This window comes from Ovis canadensis, chromosome 4, assembly GCF_042477335.2.
Source record: "Ovis canadensis isolate MfBH-ARS-UI-01 breed Bighorn chromosome 4, ARS-UI_OviCan_v2, whole genome shotgun sequence".
Taxonomy (NCBI): domain Eukaryota; kingdom Metazoa; phylum Chordata; class Mammalia; order Artiodactyla; family Bovidae; genus Ovis; species Ovis canadensis.
In genome coordinates, this window is record NC_091248.1 from 38,359,800 (window position 1) to 38,378,826 (window position 19,027).

The 19,027-nt window shown below is 36.0% G+C and overlaps 1 protein-coding gene across 2 annotated transcripts in view; it reads right to left on the bottom strand.

Annotated features, from left to right (window-relative positions):
- Positions 1-19,027, bottom strand: part of AGMO (alkylglycerol monooxygenase) — a 406,391-nt gene that overhangs the window by 169,617 nt on the left and 217,747 nt on the right. For both annotated transcript variants that reach the window (XM_069587585.1, XM_069587586.1), the window contains exons 11-12: positions 18,418-18,500; positions 13,794-13,899 (exon numbers count right to left, since the gene is read on the bottom strand). In XM_069587585.1, coding sequence (XP_069443686.1) covers positions 13,794-13,899; positions 18,418-18,500 — 189 coding nt within the window. The remainder of the gene's footprint in view (positions 1-13,793; positions 13,900-18,417; positions 18,501-19,027) is intronic.

Here is a 19,027-nt window from a genome sequence, read left to right on the forward strand (position 1 = left end):
TTTCCAAGGAACAAGCATCTTTTAATTTCATGGCAGCAGTCACCATCTGTAATGATTTTGGAGTCCCCCAAAATAAAGTCTGTCACTGTTTCCATTGCCTCCCCATCTATTTGCCATGAAGTGATGGGACTGGATGCCATGATCTTAGTTTTTTGAATGTTGAGTTTTAAGCCAATTTTTTTACTCTCCTCCTTCACTTTCATCAAGAGGCTCTTTAGTTCTTTGCTTTCTGCCATAAGGATGGTGTCATCCAACTGCACGTCTAAGGTTATTGATATTTCTCCTGGCAATCTTGATTCCAGCTTGTGTTTCATCCAGCCCAGTGTTTCTCATGATGTACTCTGCATAGAAGTTAAATAAGCAGGGTGACAATATACAGCCTTGAAGTATTCCTTTCCTGATTTGGAACCAGTCTGTTGTTCCATGGCCAGTTCTAACTGTTGCTTCCTGGCCTGCATAGAGATTTCTCAGGAGGCAGGTCAGGTGGTCCGGTATTCCCATTTCTTTAAAAATTTTACACAGTTTGTTGTGAGCCACACAGTCAAAGTTTATTATATGAATACATTAAAAAATCTAAAGGAAATTTGCTAATAATATCAATGTGTGTTTATTCTATTCTGTGGCTGTTGCATATTTTCCTCAAAATAAAACTCTCTAATGTCCTATAAAACATATTCTCTTATATGTCACATATAAGTAGTTTTCAAATTTCTCAATTCACAGAGTACACAAGGTTTTACTTTCTGGAACTGTGATCTGGTTGGTGAAGTGGCTTACATTCACCTTCTAGATAAATAGCTAGTGGTAGTTTAGTCACTAACTTGTGTCCAACTCTTGGAACCCTCCAGGCTACTCTGTCCATAGGATTTTCCAGGCAAGTATACTCGAGCGTGTTGTCATTTCCTTCTCCAGGGAATCTTCCTGACTCAGGGATAGAACTCAGGTCTCCTGTACTGCGGGCAGATTCTTTACTGACTGAGCTACCAGGGAAGCTCAAAGATAAATAGCTACTGAACAGAAAGTAATGGCTAATAATTGCATTGTTTAATAGAAGCCGCAATTCTCTGTGACATAGCATCATAGATACAGAAGCTTTCCAGTACATTTTAGCAGTTCTGCTATGATGTAAAGATTTTGAATTAATTTTAAGTGTGAGTACTCTCTCCTAAAATAGGATACAAGAAATTCTGATAGATGTATTTAAAACTTAGTCAATAAATGATAAATAAGTCATGCTTGTGGAATTAAAGTTCACATTATATGTTTTATATTTTTTCATAATTATAGATAAGATTCATATAGACTTATGCTAGTAGTTACAAGAAGAACTGTAGCTGGATATATTTAGCACTATGTATGGGGGAAAAGTATATATTTATCTGAATTAGTAATAATGAATGATTTAGTAATTCCATCTTTATGTGTGGAGGTAGTATACAATTATATGGGCAACCAACTCCCATATTCTTGCCTGGGAAATCCCATGGATGGAGGAGCCTGGCAGACTACAGTCCATGGTGTTTCAATGAGTCGGACACACCTTGAGTGACTTCACTTTCACTCTATGGAAATAAAATCCATCTGAGTTCAATACAGGGGCAGTGAGACAAACTACAAGCTAGGGAAAGCTTTTTAACAAATGTGATGAAAGAATGGTATCCTACATAGAATTTCTTAAAAGCAGAAGAACTAAGTAACAACTGAATAGGGAAATGGGTAATGACATACACGTGCATATCACTGGAAAAGAAAAAATAAATAACCAATAAAGATGGAATAATGGCCATCCTCAGTAATAAGCAAAAGAATAGTTATTAGGAATATATTGAGCAATCACTTAATCTCCAAAAAGAAACAAAAGTTAAGATATCTGACAATTTCAATTTTGGAGAGGTAGTGTATACTCTTTCAGTGGTAAATTTTAAAATCACTTTGGAAAAGTAATTTGCATTCTCTTAAACTCCAGAAGTTGGTGATGGACAGGGAGGCCTGGCATGCTGCAATTCATGAGGTTGCAAAGAGTCGGACACGACTGAGCGACTGAACCGAACTGAACTGAAGAATGTAATCAGGCTACATTTCCTATAATCCAGCAATTCCATATCCAGCTGTATAACCCTAGAGAAACCATATATATTTCACGTTCACTAGATGTGTGCATGGATTTTCACTGTAGCATTGTAAAAGCTGGAAGCAAACACTGGAGAATGGATACTGGATATAGTTATATAACATGTATAGAATCTACAACCACATGCAACTAAAAGGATACATTTTAGAAAGAAGATATTCAGTAAATTAAAGGAAATTGCAGGAAACTATGTATAATATGGTATCATTGTATTATACTCAAAAAGCTTTAAAATAAATTAAATATTGTTTAGTGATAAGTTCAAGAATATATGGAAAAATTGGGGTTTGTTTAGAAAAAAGCATGGCAATGTAAACGTACCGTACAGAACAATGGCAGTATGTGTGGGAGTGTGAAATAGAGCAGGATCACCCAGGTAGCAGGTCATGGTGTTAATAATACCTCACTGGTATTGTAACATTTAGTTTTAAGGTGGGTGGCTTTAATTTTATTGTCTTTTAAAAGTTACTTTATATGATTTAGTGTATAATAAATACTATATAATGGAAAAAGTTATGAGTTGATATGAAGAAAGTATTATTTTAAACAGAGCTATAATTCACAAATGCAAACTCTGTATAGTTGATAAAATATTTGAGGCTTGAATAATATTAAAATAGATTAGTGAAAACTGTATACTATGAATGTTCATAAGTCAGTGTGTGTGTATGCATGTGTTATTTTCCCCCTTAAATCCATAAGTTAAGTTTATGGTAGACTAGTATGTATTTCATGATTAAACATTGGGTGCAGTCTATTCTTTATATTCATTATGAGGCCAGGTGTATAGCTGAAAAAAATCAACTAAGATGTCTCCAGACAAACATGTCTATGTCCTGTGATAAACTAATCATCAATGTGAGATACACCTAAATAATATAAAATCCATGTGTGGTAGACTGGCATACTCTTTTATAATTGACTATTCTTCTAATCAAGAGATGGAGTCTACTTTCCCAATCCTTGAACAGCGACTGGCCTGGTGATGTTCTTTGACCAATGGAATATGGCAGGACTGACACTTTTTGAGTTTCAGAGCCTTGGCTCCAAGAAGTGTGGCAGATTCCATTGTCATGAACCTGAAACTGCCACGTTAAAAACCTGGTCTGGTTTACTAGAGAGTGAGAGGTCTCATGGAGTGAAAATAAAGATGTTCCCACTAACAGCCAAAATGGAGCCCCCTCATGTGACCCTTTTGTATGTCCAGCACAGCTGACCTCTAAGCTGAATATAATCTGATGAATGAGTTTACATTAAAGCAGCAATGGAAATACCCCAGAACTGTGAGAAATAATAAATCTTCATCATTTTAAGCCATTAAGTTTTGGGTTCTTTTTTATATAGTAATGGATAACTTAAACACCAAAGAAGGTTGAATGTTACTTTAAAAAAAAGAAGAAAGGAAGACCTATGAATGTGATACCAAGAACTGCTAAGCCTCTCTTCACTTTCTGACGCATGTATTTTAATCAACCATTTGGGTAACAAGGGACTTCTGACTACCTATGACTTGTCATTTGAAGTCACTCAAAATTCAGAATTCTATGTCAGGTGAAAAAGTCCAGCAACTTGCTCTCCTCCATTTTGGTGAGTAACAGCTACCAAGAAGGGAATGTGAGTGTCCACTCAATAGTTACTGAATCAATAAATAGTTGTTAAAGAGTCTTGACTATATTGTCTTGACCATATTCTATTGGCCAGAAGCATCCATAAGTCTCACCCACATTCTGGGGAGGGGAGTACACAGGCTGACAGGTCATAAACAGCAGTGGCAGGAATCATGGGGCCACTCAAGGTTCTGAGTGTCACAGTTAGAGAAGGTACAGACAGTAACTCAGACATATATATATATATGTGTGTGTGTGTGTTAATATTATACACATTTATATATTTAAATATATATATTTCCACTATTTTCCTTCCTGTTTGCCGAATTTTATAAATATATATATTTATAAAACATATATATATATATATATATATATATATATTCAGTTCAGTTCAGTCGCTCAGTCATGTCTGACTCTTTGCGACCCCATGAATCCCAGCACGCCAGGCCTCCCTGTCCATCACTATCTCCCGGAGTTCACTCAGACTCACATCCATCGAGTCAGTGATGCCATCCAGCCATCTCATCCTCTGTCGTTCCCTTCTCCTCTTGCCCCCAATCCCTCCCAGCATCAAAGTCTTTTCCAGTGAGTCAACTCTTCGCATAAGGTGGCCAAAGTACTGGAGTTTCAGCTTTAGCATCATTCCTTCCAAAGAAATCCCAGGGTTGCTCTCCTTCCGAATGGACTGGTTGGATCTCCTTGCAGTCCAAGGGAATCTCAAGAGTCTTCTCCAACACCACAGTTCAAACGCATCAATTCTTCAGCACTCAGCCTTCTTCACAGTCCAACTCTCACATCCATACATGACTACTGGAAAAACCATAGCCTTGACTAGATGGACCTTAGTCGGAAAAGTACTCTGCTTTTGAATATGCTATCTAGGTTGGTCATAACTTTTCTTCCAAGGAGTAAGCGTCTTTTAATTTCATGGCTGCAGTCACCATCTACAGTGATTTTGGAACCCCCCAAAATAAAGTCTGACACTGTTTCCACTGTTTCCCATTAGATAATGATAAATACTAAAGTGAAAAACAAGTCAGGAGCAGAGGAGGCAGAATTAGAAAATAACAAAAAAAATGGTGCCCAAGGAAGGCTGGTGGAATTTCAGTTCAGACCTGATACGAGGGGAAGGCCAGGTGGATTCCTGGGAAAGAAAAGGTAAAGGAAAAATCAAGAGCAAAGTTTCAAGACCGGGTAGACTGAGCACATTCCTAGAGCACTGCACATGCCTGGAATTCAGCAAGCAAGAAGGAAAGTAGTGGAAATATTTTTGGAGGCTCCAAAATCACTGATGATGGTGACTGCAGCCATAAAATTAAAGACCTTTCCTCCTTAAAAGAAAAGCTATGACCAACATAGACAGCATATTAAAAAGCAGAGACATTACTTTACCAACAAAGGTCTATCTAGTCAAAGCTCTGGTTTTTCCAGTCGTCACGTATGGATGTGAGAGTTGGACTAAAAATAAAGCTGAGCGCCTAAGAAATTGATGCTTTTGAACTGTGGTGTTGGAGAAGACTCTTGAGAGTCCCTTGGACTGCCAGGAGATCCAACCAGTCCATCCTAAAGGAAATCAGTCCTGAATATTCATTGGAAAGACTGATGCTGAAGCTGAAACTCCAATCCTTTGGCCACCTGAAGCGAAGAACCGACTCACTGGAAAAGACCCTGATGCTGGGAACTATTGAAGGCAGGAGGAGAAGGTTGGATCTCATCCAACAGAGGATGAGATGGTTGGATGGCATCACCAACACAATGGACATGAGTTTGAGTAAGCTCCGGGAGTTGCTGATGGACAGGGAAGGCTGGCGCGCTGCAGTCCATGGGGTCGCAAAGAGTCGGACATGACTAAGCAACTGAACTGAACTGATCCTGGATGAGCCAGGCTGTAACAGGTGAAAGCCTTTAAAAGAGGGTCTGAGCCTTCCCCGAAGGGAGAGTTTCTCCTTAGAGCCTGATGAAGTAGACCATCATGTGGAGGAAGCCCACATGGCCAGGACCCACAGGCGGCCTCGGGGACCTCAACGGCAGCCTCCAGTCAAAAGCCCCAGAAAGTGAGGCCCTAAGTCATACGAGTGCAAAGCAATGAATTCTGTCAACAACCTGAGAGAGCTGGAAGTGGATTTTTCCATAGTTAAACCCCAAGATGAAAATGCTATCTAGCCAACACCTGCAATGCAGCCTTTTGAGACCCAAAGCAGAGAGATGAGTATGAAGTTTAAACAGTGCCTGACCTCCCAATCTCTGGAAACTGTTAGACAGTGAATGTGTTTAGCATTAAGCGATTAAATTTGTGGTAAGTTTTTCCAGAAATCAAAAATTAACACTACACTTATTAAAATCAAGCTCCACACAGACAAGGCTTTTGCTGTGCCTTTGCCCAGCCCAGGCAATCACTGAGTACTGAATAAATGTTTCCTTTTGTCACTTAGAGCATTAGGCAAGCTGGTTCTGTCTTCTGCAAGGATTTATTTATCTGGGCTTTTCTTACTAGGTTCATCTCACCACTCAGACCATTCATGGTCACCCTTGCCCCCAGACCTTTCCCTCCCTTCAGCCAATCAAGTGCTCTTCACCTTCCCCTCTGCTTGTTCAAATCCTACCCACCTCTTGTGTGCATCTTCAGCAGATACAAGTTTGTTTACCATTTAAAAATGATGGGGCTTCCCTGGTGGCTCAGACGATAAAGAATCTGCTCCAGGTCTGTCCCTGTGTCATAAATATCCTCTGGAGAAGAGAATGGCTACCCAGTCCAATATTCTTGCCTGGAGAATTCCATGAACAAGGCTACAGTCCATGGGGTTGCAGAGAGTCAAACATGACTGAGCCAGTAACATTTTTTACAGTGATATGCTTCCATCTTAATGATTTCAACAAAAAGTGTAAATCAGATTTTAAAAAATTTTGAGGTCTAAATTTATAGACACGGCATGTCCTTTTGGGATCAACTAATAAGCAGATATTCTCAGGTTCATGTTTTCATTGCTTTAAATGATGTAGTCCTCAAAATATTATTTTAAATGTATGTATGTAGTTTGTATGGGTATATTATATAGATAAGTTGATACAATTATTACTTACATGCCAGATATTATGGTAGGTTTTACAGACTATCTTCTTACTCCTTTGAATATAAAAATAAACTTTCATATGTTTTTTATTCTCCTTTTTCATGGAGAGAATTAAGGTGTGTTTATTTTAGATAATCACTCAGGGTCATAAAACCAATTGGCAGAGCTGGAGATGGCACTTAGATTTGTGTGACTTCAAAATCAATGTTTTTTTTTTTTTTTCCCCAGTATTCTAAGCTATCTCCAATGCTCAAACTACCGCACAATTGCACTCATCTCACACGCTAGTAAAGTCATGCTCAAAATTCTCCAAGCCAGAATGGCATTGAAACATGTATACTATCATGTAAGAAATGAATCACCAGTCTATGTTCGACACAGGATACATGATGCTTGGGGCTGGTGCAAGGGGAAGATCGAGAGAGATGATATGGGGTGGGAGGTGGGAGGGGGGTTCAGGATTGGGAACTCATGTACACCCGTGGCAGATTCATGTCAATGTATGGCAAAACCAATACAGTATTGTAAAGCAAAATCAAGTAAAAATAAAAATTAAAAAAAAACAATTCTCCAAGCCAGGCTTCAGCAATACGTGAACTGTGAACTTCCAGATGTTCAAGCTCGTTTTAGAAAAGGCAGAGGAACCAGAGATCAAATTGCCAACATCCGCTGGATCATGGAAAAAGCAAGAGAGTTCCAGAAAATCATCTATTTCTGCTTCATTGACTATGCCAAAGCCTTTGACTGTGTGGATCACGATACACTGTGGAAAATTCTGAAAGAGATGGGAATACCAGACCACCTGACCTGCCTCTTGAGAAACCTATATGCAGGTCAGGAAGCAACAGTTAGAACTGGACATGGAACAACAGACTGGTTCCAAAGAGGAAAAGGAGTACGTCAAGGCTATAGATTGTTACCCTGCTTATTTAACTTATACGCAGAGTACATCATGAGAAACGCTGGACTGGAAGAAGCACAAGCTGGAATCAAGATTGCCAGGAGAAACATCAATAACTTCAGATATGCAGATGACACCACCCTTAGGGCAGAAAGTGAAGAGGAACTAAAAAGCCACTTAATGAAAGTCAAAGAGGAGAGTGAAAAAGTTGGCTTAAAGCTCAACATTCAGAAAACAAAGATCATAGCATCTGGTCCCATCACTTCATGGGAAATAGATGGGGCAACAGTGGAAATAGTGTCAGACTTTATTTTTTGGGGCTCCAAAATCATGGCAGATGGTGACTGCACCCATGAAATTAAAAGACGCTTACTCCTTGGAAGGAAAGTTATGACCAATCTAGATAGCCTATTGAAAAGCAGAGACATTACTTTGCCAACAAAGGTCCGTCTAGTCAAGGCTATGGTTTTTCCTGTGGTCATGTATGGTGTGAGAGTTGGACTGTCAAGAAAGCTGAGCGCCAAAGAATTGATGCTTTTGAACTGTGGTGTTGGAGAAGACTCTTGAGAGTCCCTTGGACTGCAAGGAGATCCAACCAGTCCATTCTGAAGGAGATCAGCCCTGGGATTTCTTTGGAAGGAATGATGCTGAAGCTGAAACTCCAATACTTTGGCCACCTCATGCAAAGAGTTGACTCATTGGAGAAGACTCTGATGCTGGGAGGGATTGGGAGCAGGAGGAAAAGGGGACGACAGAGGATGAGATGGCTGGATGGCATCACTGACTCAATGGACATGAATTTGAGTGAAGTCCAGCAGTTGGTGATGGACAGGGAGGCCTGGCACGCTGCGATTCATGGGGTCACAAAGATTCAGACATGACTGAGCAACTGAACTGAACTGAAATGAAACTATCTCCTTAATTAAATAAAAAGTTAATGAAACAAAATATATATAGTATCAAATTATATGCAAACAAGTATTTCTCATTATCTTATATACCTATATAGTTATCAAAATATCTACTTATCTTTCACTTTGCTATCTTCTCTTTAAGTGTCTATAAGGTTAGACACCTTTAAGCCTACTGATAAAATCTATCACAAATCCACAGGTGATTTTAGAACAAATTATACCTGAGTCAACAGAAAAGAAAAATGTGTGTGCTTATGTGAGTTATAAATGAGGGATGAAAAGAATAAAGGGATTGCTTTCATGTCAAATTTCGTATCCATAATACAGCAAGTTTTGAAGAAAAAAATTATGTGAGTCAGTCAATATACTTATTGATCTATCCAAAGAGAAATGTACAAGGGCACAGACTCATTGTTGCAGAAACTAGACAGACAACTGTGTACTGGTATAGCAGTAAATTTTATTTATAAATACCAAGAGAACCACGCCCTTACTTAATGTTCTGTGGATCCAAGCTAAAGAGGACAAAAACTTCCATAGGTACTCACAGGATCAGATTCAAATTCTACTCTGTATTTCTGACTTGTAATTACCTAAGAGCTCTTTTACAATCTAAGTGAAAAATAATTTAAGGCCAATTCTCCAGTCTGTGTACGCTTGTGTACATGAGTTTTTAGCTGTAAGTGTGACCGGCAGTATGCCTGTTTAGTATAGAACTGTTGTCATGCACACCTATGAAATTTGGCTTACATAATAAAGCAATATAACAACCTGCCACCAGTCCTTGACACAAATATAGAAGTCACAGGGCTACTAGTTGATGTTGCCAACATATACAACATTGATTTATAAAAGAAAGAGAGGATTAATTACTTCAGTGTCAGTTATTCTAGTGATAGATTCAAGGAAAATTGACGAGAACACTGTGTCCTTGTAGGATAATCACTCCTGTTACTCATTCCTAATTTATAATGAATGGAGTTACTAAGGCCATGCATTAGGTTTTTGTACAGCTTGTGGGTGCAAAGAACTGGTTTAGTAAAACTCTGATAAATGGTAAAGAAGTACATAAATTTCTAAGATACAAAAGTGTGAGGAAAACACAAATTTGAAATTCACAGTTAAGAAATAAGAATTGCTAACTGTTTCTAATTTTTTGAACTTTAAAAAGGCTCCCCAGGTACAAAAAGTTGATAATAAAATACTTGTCTAGTCTTTACCATCTAGTTATTGACCTCTAGTCACAGAAGACTTATTCAGGTTTAATCTTGGAAATTCAGTGGTTCAATATATACTTTAATGATGATACCAGTAGTGCAAATACTTTTTATAACAATAATAATAGCAATATGAATAATGATAACTAAAATATACCAAGTGCTTCCTATGTTCTTTGTGTCATTCAATTTTTCCACCAAGCCACATGGTGTAGATATCATTATTATACCACATTAAGGCAATGTGTTTTAGTGGCAAATCGCAGGCAATACCTGCTCTTGAAGAAGTGGCCAGGTGTGTGCCTTTCTGGAAATATTTTGCCATGGTCCTCCCTTCCCTGAATCATAAACCAAAGATAATTCAGAGGCAACTTTTTCACACTATGAGTCTTTTCAAAACTTTGCAGTTAAATCAATAAGACTTTTTAGCTCTCCACATTTTTCAAGGTACTTTTGCTACATTGCATCTGAAATTTCATCTAAACCCCTTCAGGTAGCTGAATACTGCTGTCAATACACAGAAGAAAGCATTGCTCAGTGCTCAAGAGCTATGGTGTCAGACTGCCTGTGTTGTATCCTGCCTTCTATGCATACTACCTATGTGAATTCAAACAGTGAGTCAACCTGTTACTCCATTTGCCATTATAAAAATAAATAATAGTTACCAAATCATGAGTTTGATATGAGGGCTAAATGGAATAATGCAAATATGCTGTTTAGAACATAGTATAAGTTCCATGCACATTAGTTCTCATGAAACCTATCTTATAGGTAGATGATCTGAGGCACAAAATCCAATGTCCAACAAAGTGAGTATCAAGCTAAGAATTAATAACCATAATTTTATGGTCAACATTGTTGCTTCTTCTCAACCCCATGTCAGTTGTTCCCAAACTTGATTTTGGATCTTGTGACAAGCCAAAGAATTATTTCAAGGGATCCTTAAGTTTATATAAAATAATAATAATAGAACCTAACATTAAATAGCACGTTTAAAAGCAGAGACATTACTTTAGCAGCAAAGGTTCGTCTAATCAAAGCTACGGTTTTTCCAGTAGTCATGTATGGATGTGAGAGTTGGACTATAAAGAAAGCTGAGCGCTGACGAATTGATGCTTTTGAACTGTGGGGTTGGAGAAGACTCTTGAGAGTCCTTTGGACTGCAAGGAGATCCAACCGCTACATCCTAAACGAAATCAGTCCTGAATATTCATTGGAAGGACTGATGCTGAAGCTGAAACTCCAATACTTTGGCCACCTGATGTAAAAAACTGGCTCATTGGAAAAGACCCTGATGCTGAGAAAGATTGAGGGCAGGAGGAAAAGGGGACGACAGAGGATGAGATGGCTGGATGGCATCACCGACACGATGAACATTAATTTGAGTAAACTCCAGGAGTTGGTGATGGACAGGGAGGCCTGGTGTACTGCAGTCCATGGCTTTGCAGAGTCAGACACAACTGAGTGACTGAACTGAACTGAGCTGTACATTTATTAAGCACGTACTATGTGTTAAGCACTGTACTAAATTTCTTACATAGATTGTCACATTTAATTCTCAAAACCCTATTTGATAGACATTATTAGTTTCTCCCTTTACAGATGAGGAAGTTAAGGCCAAGAATCTTTAAGTGATCAAGTAACTGCAGGGACACACAGCCAGTAAGTTCCTGAGCCAGGAATCAAATTTAGACAATGTGGCTCAAGTCTTAACATTCACTTTCACCTACTGACTAACTTACATAAAAAGATAGCATTTCAACCCTAGATTTCATCCCAGTCAAAAGTTGGATCCTTCACCATCCCACCATCAAAAACCCCAGTGTTTTTGTAATCATATATTTTCACATTTACAACATGGATAACTTAAGAACCTACGTTCTCTCATTGTTTTGGAGCATTTAAGATAAACTATCACAATATACCCAAGAGTAGGTTTATTAAGTGGAATTACTCTGTTTCATCCCTACAATTAGAATATCTTCCCTTCTACAGAATGTGAAACGCTATGATTTTAGATTTTAAGGTTTTTTGGCATTTATATTTCTAAACTTCATTAAACATGTACAGTTTACGCTTTTTCATTTCAATTTTGGGTTGTAACCTCAAGAAACAAAATATATGTAGATGTATAAATTTTATTTAATGCCTACTTAAATACATAGATTAGATGATATCCAATATACCAATTCTAAGATTTAATGCTTCATCATTTTTAATTCAGATACTTTTAGAAATAGAATTATATTTACATGGTTCATAAAGTTTAAGGTACAAAAATATTAGCTTAATGAATAATCTTTCCTCTAGTCCTTTCTTCAAGCCACACAGTTCACTTTCCCACAGACAACCATTTATTAGAATCTTGACTATATTTCTGGAAATATCTGCAAACATGCAAAAATATTTATATGCATATTACTCCCCTTCCTCATTTGTATACAATGTGCTTTGTATGGCAGCACACTTCACATATTTCACAGACTCTCCTGTATCATGTCTTATTCTCTCTCTCTTTCTTTTCTCTCTCTCCATTTTATATATATATATTTACATACACACACACACACACACACACACACACACACACACCCCTGTTATTGTTGTTTAGTTGCTAAGTCATGTTCAACTCTGCCACCCCATGCTCTGTAGCCCTTCAGGCTCCTCTGTCCATGGGATTTCCCAGGCAAGAATACTGGAGCGGGTTGCCATTTTCTTCTCCACGGGATCTTCCTGACTCAGAGATCGAACCTCCATCTCTTGCACTGCAGACAGATTCTTTACTGCTGAGCCATCCCTATGATGGAGCAAGCTCAAATATATATGCATTTTTAATAAATGCTCCATACTGGTATTAAAGACTTCCCTGTTTCCTCTGCTAAATGCATATTCTTCTTCATTATGTTAACCATAATTTTTAAGCAGTTTCCCATTAATGGCTTAATAGGACATTAATGATTGTTAATGACTGTTTTCAGCATTCCATTACAAATGACTAATATCCCATATACATTAATTCACACACATATATCATTTGTGTAGCATAAATTCCTAGGAGTGAAGTTGGATCAAAGGGTAAGAGTATTTGCAATTTGACACATATCACTGAATTCTCTTCCAAACAGTCAGTCCCAACTCATAACTTTTACTCAGTTATGAAAGTGTCTACTTCAATTTTTCCATTAACATTGGAGAAAATGTTAGCATTTATGTTTTATGCTTAAATAAGGTTACACAATGCACATTCCAGGGATGTTGGCAGGTTTCTTAGCACCAAAGTTAAACGATATAACCTTAAATTTAAAAGACTAAAACCTTGTCCATTAAAGCATTAGTGATAAAAATAATATTTTAAACAGACATCTAAGATCTGAAGTCATAAATATGTATTCAAAGTTTCTATGTAGTTCTTAGAAGACAAGTTTTATTCCTAACAACACAAGGTCAAATTAAACATATTTTCAGTTGTAGAAAGATCTCAATGACATTAATGATTTAATTTCTAAAGAATTATTAATTTGCAGGTACTTGACAAAATGTCTCTTTTTTGGGGGACTATATATCTTAATCACAATTTTTACTTAAAAGCCTAAAAAGGAAAAGTCTCAAATGGTGCAGTCTCTGCCAAGAACTTTTTTGTAAAAATCACTTTTGCTACTTGTTGAGAAAAAACTATATGGCCTAATTTCTTTATAAACGTCATGCGATGCAATCTGTCCAACTGTTTTATAAAGGTTAATGATATCAATCCAAATTTAGAGAACAAAAAACTGAGACTCAGCAATATTAACTAGCTCAAGGGAACACAACAAGTACTATAAGTGAATGGGTGAAAATCTCCCACATGTAATAGTCACAGAATAAATAGACAAAAACATTGTTGAATAGATGAATTAAATTTGCAACCAATTTTTAATCTTGCTACAGCTATCTAAAGCAAATATCTTACCTCAAAAGCAAATGACAAAGAAGAGATGCAAGGTTTCAGATGACCTGATCTACAGAGAATTAGGAACACCAAGCAACGGAAAGTTTCCAGAACAGCTGCCTTAGGTCTGAAATAAAATGTCATTTACATGCATTACTTTTGAATGTTCTTTATTTTCCTGTTATATAATAAAATGTATTGGTTTATTAATATATTTATTTTCATAACTATAAATTTTTAATAAATCACTGATTATTTTAATAATTAATAACTTGTTTTCATTTTCAATAAACCCCTAGTTTTTTAATATACTCGAGGAGTATGTACCTCTGAAGCTATTTGTAAACAGGCATTAAACTAAGACACAAAATGCATCTTTTTAAAGAAAATCTATTATTGATCAATGTATTACTTAGTTTGAGCATTGATGAACTGGGGTGAAACATTTTCAACTAACAAATAAAATATCAGACTACTAAATTTCTAGGGTTTAGAGACTAGACTCCCCTCACTCACCCAATATCTTAATATTTCATTCATTTAATAAATGACTACTTAGGAGGGCTGATATAGTTAACTAGTCTAAAATAATGAATGCTTGAATAGTGAAATATTGGGAACATGATAATATGTTGTTAATTCTGATATTATAGGTAGCATGAATATAAATCTTTGTCAATAATTTTGTGATGAATGTTTTCTTTATAATACAGAATACAGAATAATACAGAATTCTTGAAACTCAAATTATGACATACATAAAATAGGTATGTGTATTTAAAACAAAGTTGAGGGTCATACATAGGCATTTATAAATTACCTTATAATAGCAGTAGTGAACAGCTGCTTTATCAGATTCAAATAGGCTTCACAATGAATTCAGCTAACACTTCTTGTAGAATTAAATGTTTTCATAAAAGGCAAATGGTATTTTTATGACAGGTACATTTTCTAATAAAATATTATTGAACTAATATCATTATAATATAGCTATATTTTATTTAGTAATTTAGAATATAGTAGTATGATTTTTCGGAGAAGGCACTGGCAACCCACTCCAGTACTCTTGCCTGGAGAATCCCATGGACAGAGGAGCCTGGTAGGCTGCAGTCCATGGCGTCGCGAAAAGTTGGACACGACTGAATAACTTTACTTTAACTTTTCCCTTTCATGCATTGGAAAAGGAAATGGCAACCCACTCCAGTGTTCTTGCCTGGAGAATCCCAGGGACGGGGGAGCCTGGTGGGCTGCCGTCGATGGGGTCGCTCTGAGTCGGGCACGACTGAAGCGACTTAGCAGCAGCAGCAGTATGAGTTTTGTGCATGTGCAAAAAGTTACGAAATTTTTCCTTTTGTAAAATAATTTTGTATCATCACTGTAAACTATTTTCTAATTGATATTTGGGTAATTTTCAATGATAAAACAGAAAATAAAATTTCTATTTTAAAACAATTTATTTTTATTAATTGTGTTCTATGGCCTTTTATATTGTGAACTAAAACATACATAGGAAGAAGCACACAAAACAGAAATATACAGCCCAATGACTTTCAACAAACAAACATCCATATGAACACCACTCAATATCAGCACCCCTAGGCACATCTCACCTCTTCAGTGTTCCGCCCTCCCTCAGAATCACTACCTGTTGTTTACCGTTTATGGTACTCATACCATCTCCTACCTTTTTATTTACATTTTTATTGATTTAGCATAAATTCCTAAAAACTATTTTTTACTTTTATCTTTTTTTCTATTTTTTGTAAATGGAATTATATCATGTGCACTTTTTTGGTACTAGTATCTTTTAATCTGTATTGTTAGTGAGATATATCTACATTTCTGCATATAGCAGCAGCTCATTCTTCACTTGTGTATAGTATTCTGCTGTGTGAATAGACCAATATTCACACATCCATTCACCTCGGGAAGGACATTTAGATTGTTAGCCACATTTTTTAATTAAGAACAATGCTTTCTGAACATTCTTTTATATGCCTTTGGGTGTATTGGTTAGTATACACCTGGGATTGAACAGCCAAATTTAATGAAATACACAAACATTCTTCAAATTAGGTATCCCAATATAAACCACCTTCTGCAGAGTATAAGCATTTCACAGCTTGTACTGTCAATTCTTTTCATTTTAGACATTTTTGACATAAGATCTTTGAAGTTTATAAAAAATTGCAAACAACTTTTCCTACCTCAAAATGTTATTTTTTTACTGCCTTATAAAGGTTAATTTTTGAAGAACTGACTTTCATAATATTATTATAACCTAATTCACCAATTTTATCTATATTATGGATTGTTGTGGACCATTCAATATTTTTACCTACTCCAAGGTAACAGACATATATTACTATGCTATCTGCTGGAATCTGTACTGACTTTCCTCTCACTTTAAAGTCTACATTCCCCTGAAACCAGAATTAATTTTTATGGAGTGAATTATTTGTCAAGTTTATTCTTATTCCTATGTGGAAATCCAATTTTTCTAAGACCATGTGCTGAAAAGACAGCGTTTTCCTTTTCCCATAGCTCTTCAGGGATGACTTTGTCAGAAATCAATTCTTTGTATATGCGTTGATCTGTTTCTAGATTCTCTGTTCTAACCTTTATGCCAATAAAACATATTTAATTATTATAAATTTATAATATATCTTGATAGCCACTAGCTCAGCTCCTGCCATAAAAAAAAATCTCAAGACTGTGTTGGCTATTATTAGGCCTTTGCATTTCCATATATATATATTTTAGAAAGAGTCTTTCAAATTCTACAGGAAAGAAAACATTTATAATTTTAATCCAAATTGCACTGAGTATGTAAACTAACTGCTGTGGACTGTAACCCTCACAAAATTGAGTACTCCAATCTATGAATATAGTATCTCTCCATTTTTTAATTCCTTATTTTTCATAATATTCAGTAGTTTTATAGTATGGTTTAGAGATATACTACTCATTTTTTAGGACTGTTTTTTCTCGGTATTTGGTATATTTGATCTTTTGCATAAACTTTTTATATTTTCTAGTTATATAAAAATATAGTTGATAATTTATTTAAAACTTTTCTTAAATTCATCCATTAATTTGAATACATTCCCTATAGAGTCCTTGGATTTTCTAATTAATTCACTACTCAGAATTCCAGATTAATTAATATAAATTAATTTTCTAATTAGTTTACTAATTCCTTTCAAATCTCTATGCCTTTTCTTTCTCTTTCATTTCTCCACTGACTGTTTCCAGCCCAACATTAAATAACAAGCATATCTAACTGGTTCTCAGTTTCAAAGGAAAATTGTCAATATTTCACTTCCTTTCCACCATGACATAGTATAAATTTCCTAAATAAGGCCAAAGGCAGGGATTTGGGGCAAGAGGAAAAGGGGACGACAAAGGATGAGGTGGCTGGATGGCATCACCGACTCGATGGACATAAGTTTGAGTGAACTCCAGGAGTTGGTGATGGACAAGGAGGCCTGGCATGCTGCGGTTCATGGGGTTGCAAAGAGTCAGACACAAATGAGCGACTGAACTGAACTGAACTGAACTGAATACCATAACTTACTATACCTTAGGATCTGTTGCAATAAAATCTATAGCCTGCTATTCAGCTTATTTATTTGTATGCATGGAAATAAAAAAAGTCTTCATTAAAAAGCAGTATACTGTTGCTATTGCTGATTGATCATTTTAGTAAGTATATGCAAACAATAGAATTTTGATCCTTAAAATGTGATCCTGATGCTTTGGATCTGGGTTATCATTTCAGATTGTCTTCTGACTCAGTTTTCTATTTCCTGTGGCTCAGTATGTATTTTATTTCTAGTATAGAAAAGTAGGGATGAAAAGCCAAACAAAATAAATACATTTTTTATACTGTACTGTATGAGGGTAAGAACATAAACTTTAAAAACACTAGTGACCCTCCATAATCATGGGTTTTGCATCTCAGATTCAACCAATCTAAGATGAAAACATATTTTTTTAAAATTTCAGAAAGTTTCAAAACAGAAAACTTGGATTTGCCACTGCCAGCAACTATTTACATAGCATTTATACATATATACAGCAATGTATACTGATTTATAATACAGTATACATTGTATTAGGTATTATAAGTGATCTAAAGATGATTTAAATTTATGGGAGCCTATGCATAGGTTCTGTGCATATATACATCATTTTATATAAGGGACCTGAGCATCTGCAAATTTTGGTATGAGGGGCTAGGTTCTGGAACCAACCTCCAATGGATACCGAGAAACAACTATACATACATTTAAGCATATATTGTGAACTATTCAACAGCAAAGGAAAATACTCAAATTGTTTTTATATTTTATTTAGTACTCAGAGTTATACTCTATGTTTTGCCAAATTAATCATTTTATTTAATGGGTTTTCTTAACATATTTGAAAAACCTAAATTTCATCTAAAAGGCTTAGATTTATAATGAACACTTGATATAAAATCAGACAAACCACTACTCTGTTACATTTAAAATGAAAGTGTGAATTTGCAGTTTCAGCTTTACTCTTTTAATAACAAATGTTTGCTGAATTTTAAATTTTCACAAATATTTTAAAAATCACACTACAAAGTTACATAAGAGGAAAGAATTTCACTTTTTACCTTTGATCCAAAAGAAATCCAATGGAGGTCAACGTCAGGATAATGAAGCAAACCCTCAGAAGGAGAGTGACCTGAGATAGTACCTGTCAAACAAACACAGAGACCAATGGATTCTTTAGGTAGGTCAGCCAACTGAGCATTAGAATTTAAAGCTGACAAGAATAACAGCCCCAAATTTATTTTTGTTGCATCACTTGTTACTGACATTTTTCAAGAAGGTTGAATATACAAGGAATATTTTGGTTTTCCTAATATCATTTAGTTATCTTGTAGGGTACTAGGAGAATGAATCAGACAATTCTAATGATTGCAGCCATGAAATTAAAAGACACTCCTTAGAAGGAAAGTTATGACCAACTTAGATAGCATATTAAAAAGCAGAGACATTACTTTGCCAACAAAGATTCATCTAATTAAGGCTATGGTTTTTCCAGTGGTCATGTATGGATGTGAGAGTTGAACTGTGAAGAAAACTGAGTGCCGAAGAATTGATGCTTTTGAACTGTGGTGTTGAAGAAGACTCTTGAGAGTCCCTTGGACTGCAAGGAGGTCCAACCAGTCCATTCTAAAGGAGAGTAGCCCTGGGTGTTCTTTGGAAGGAATGATGCTA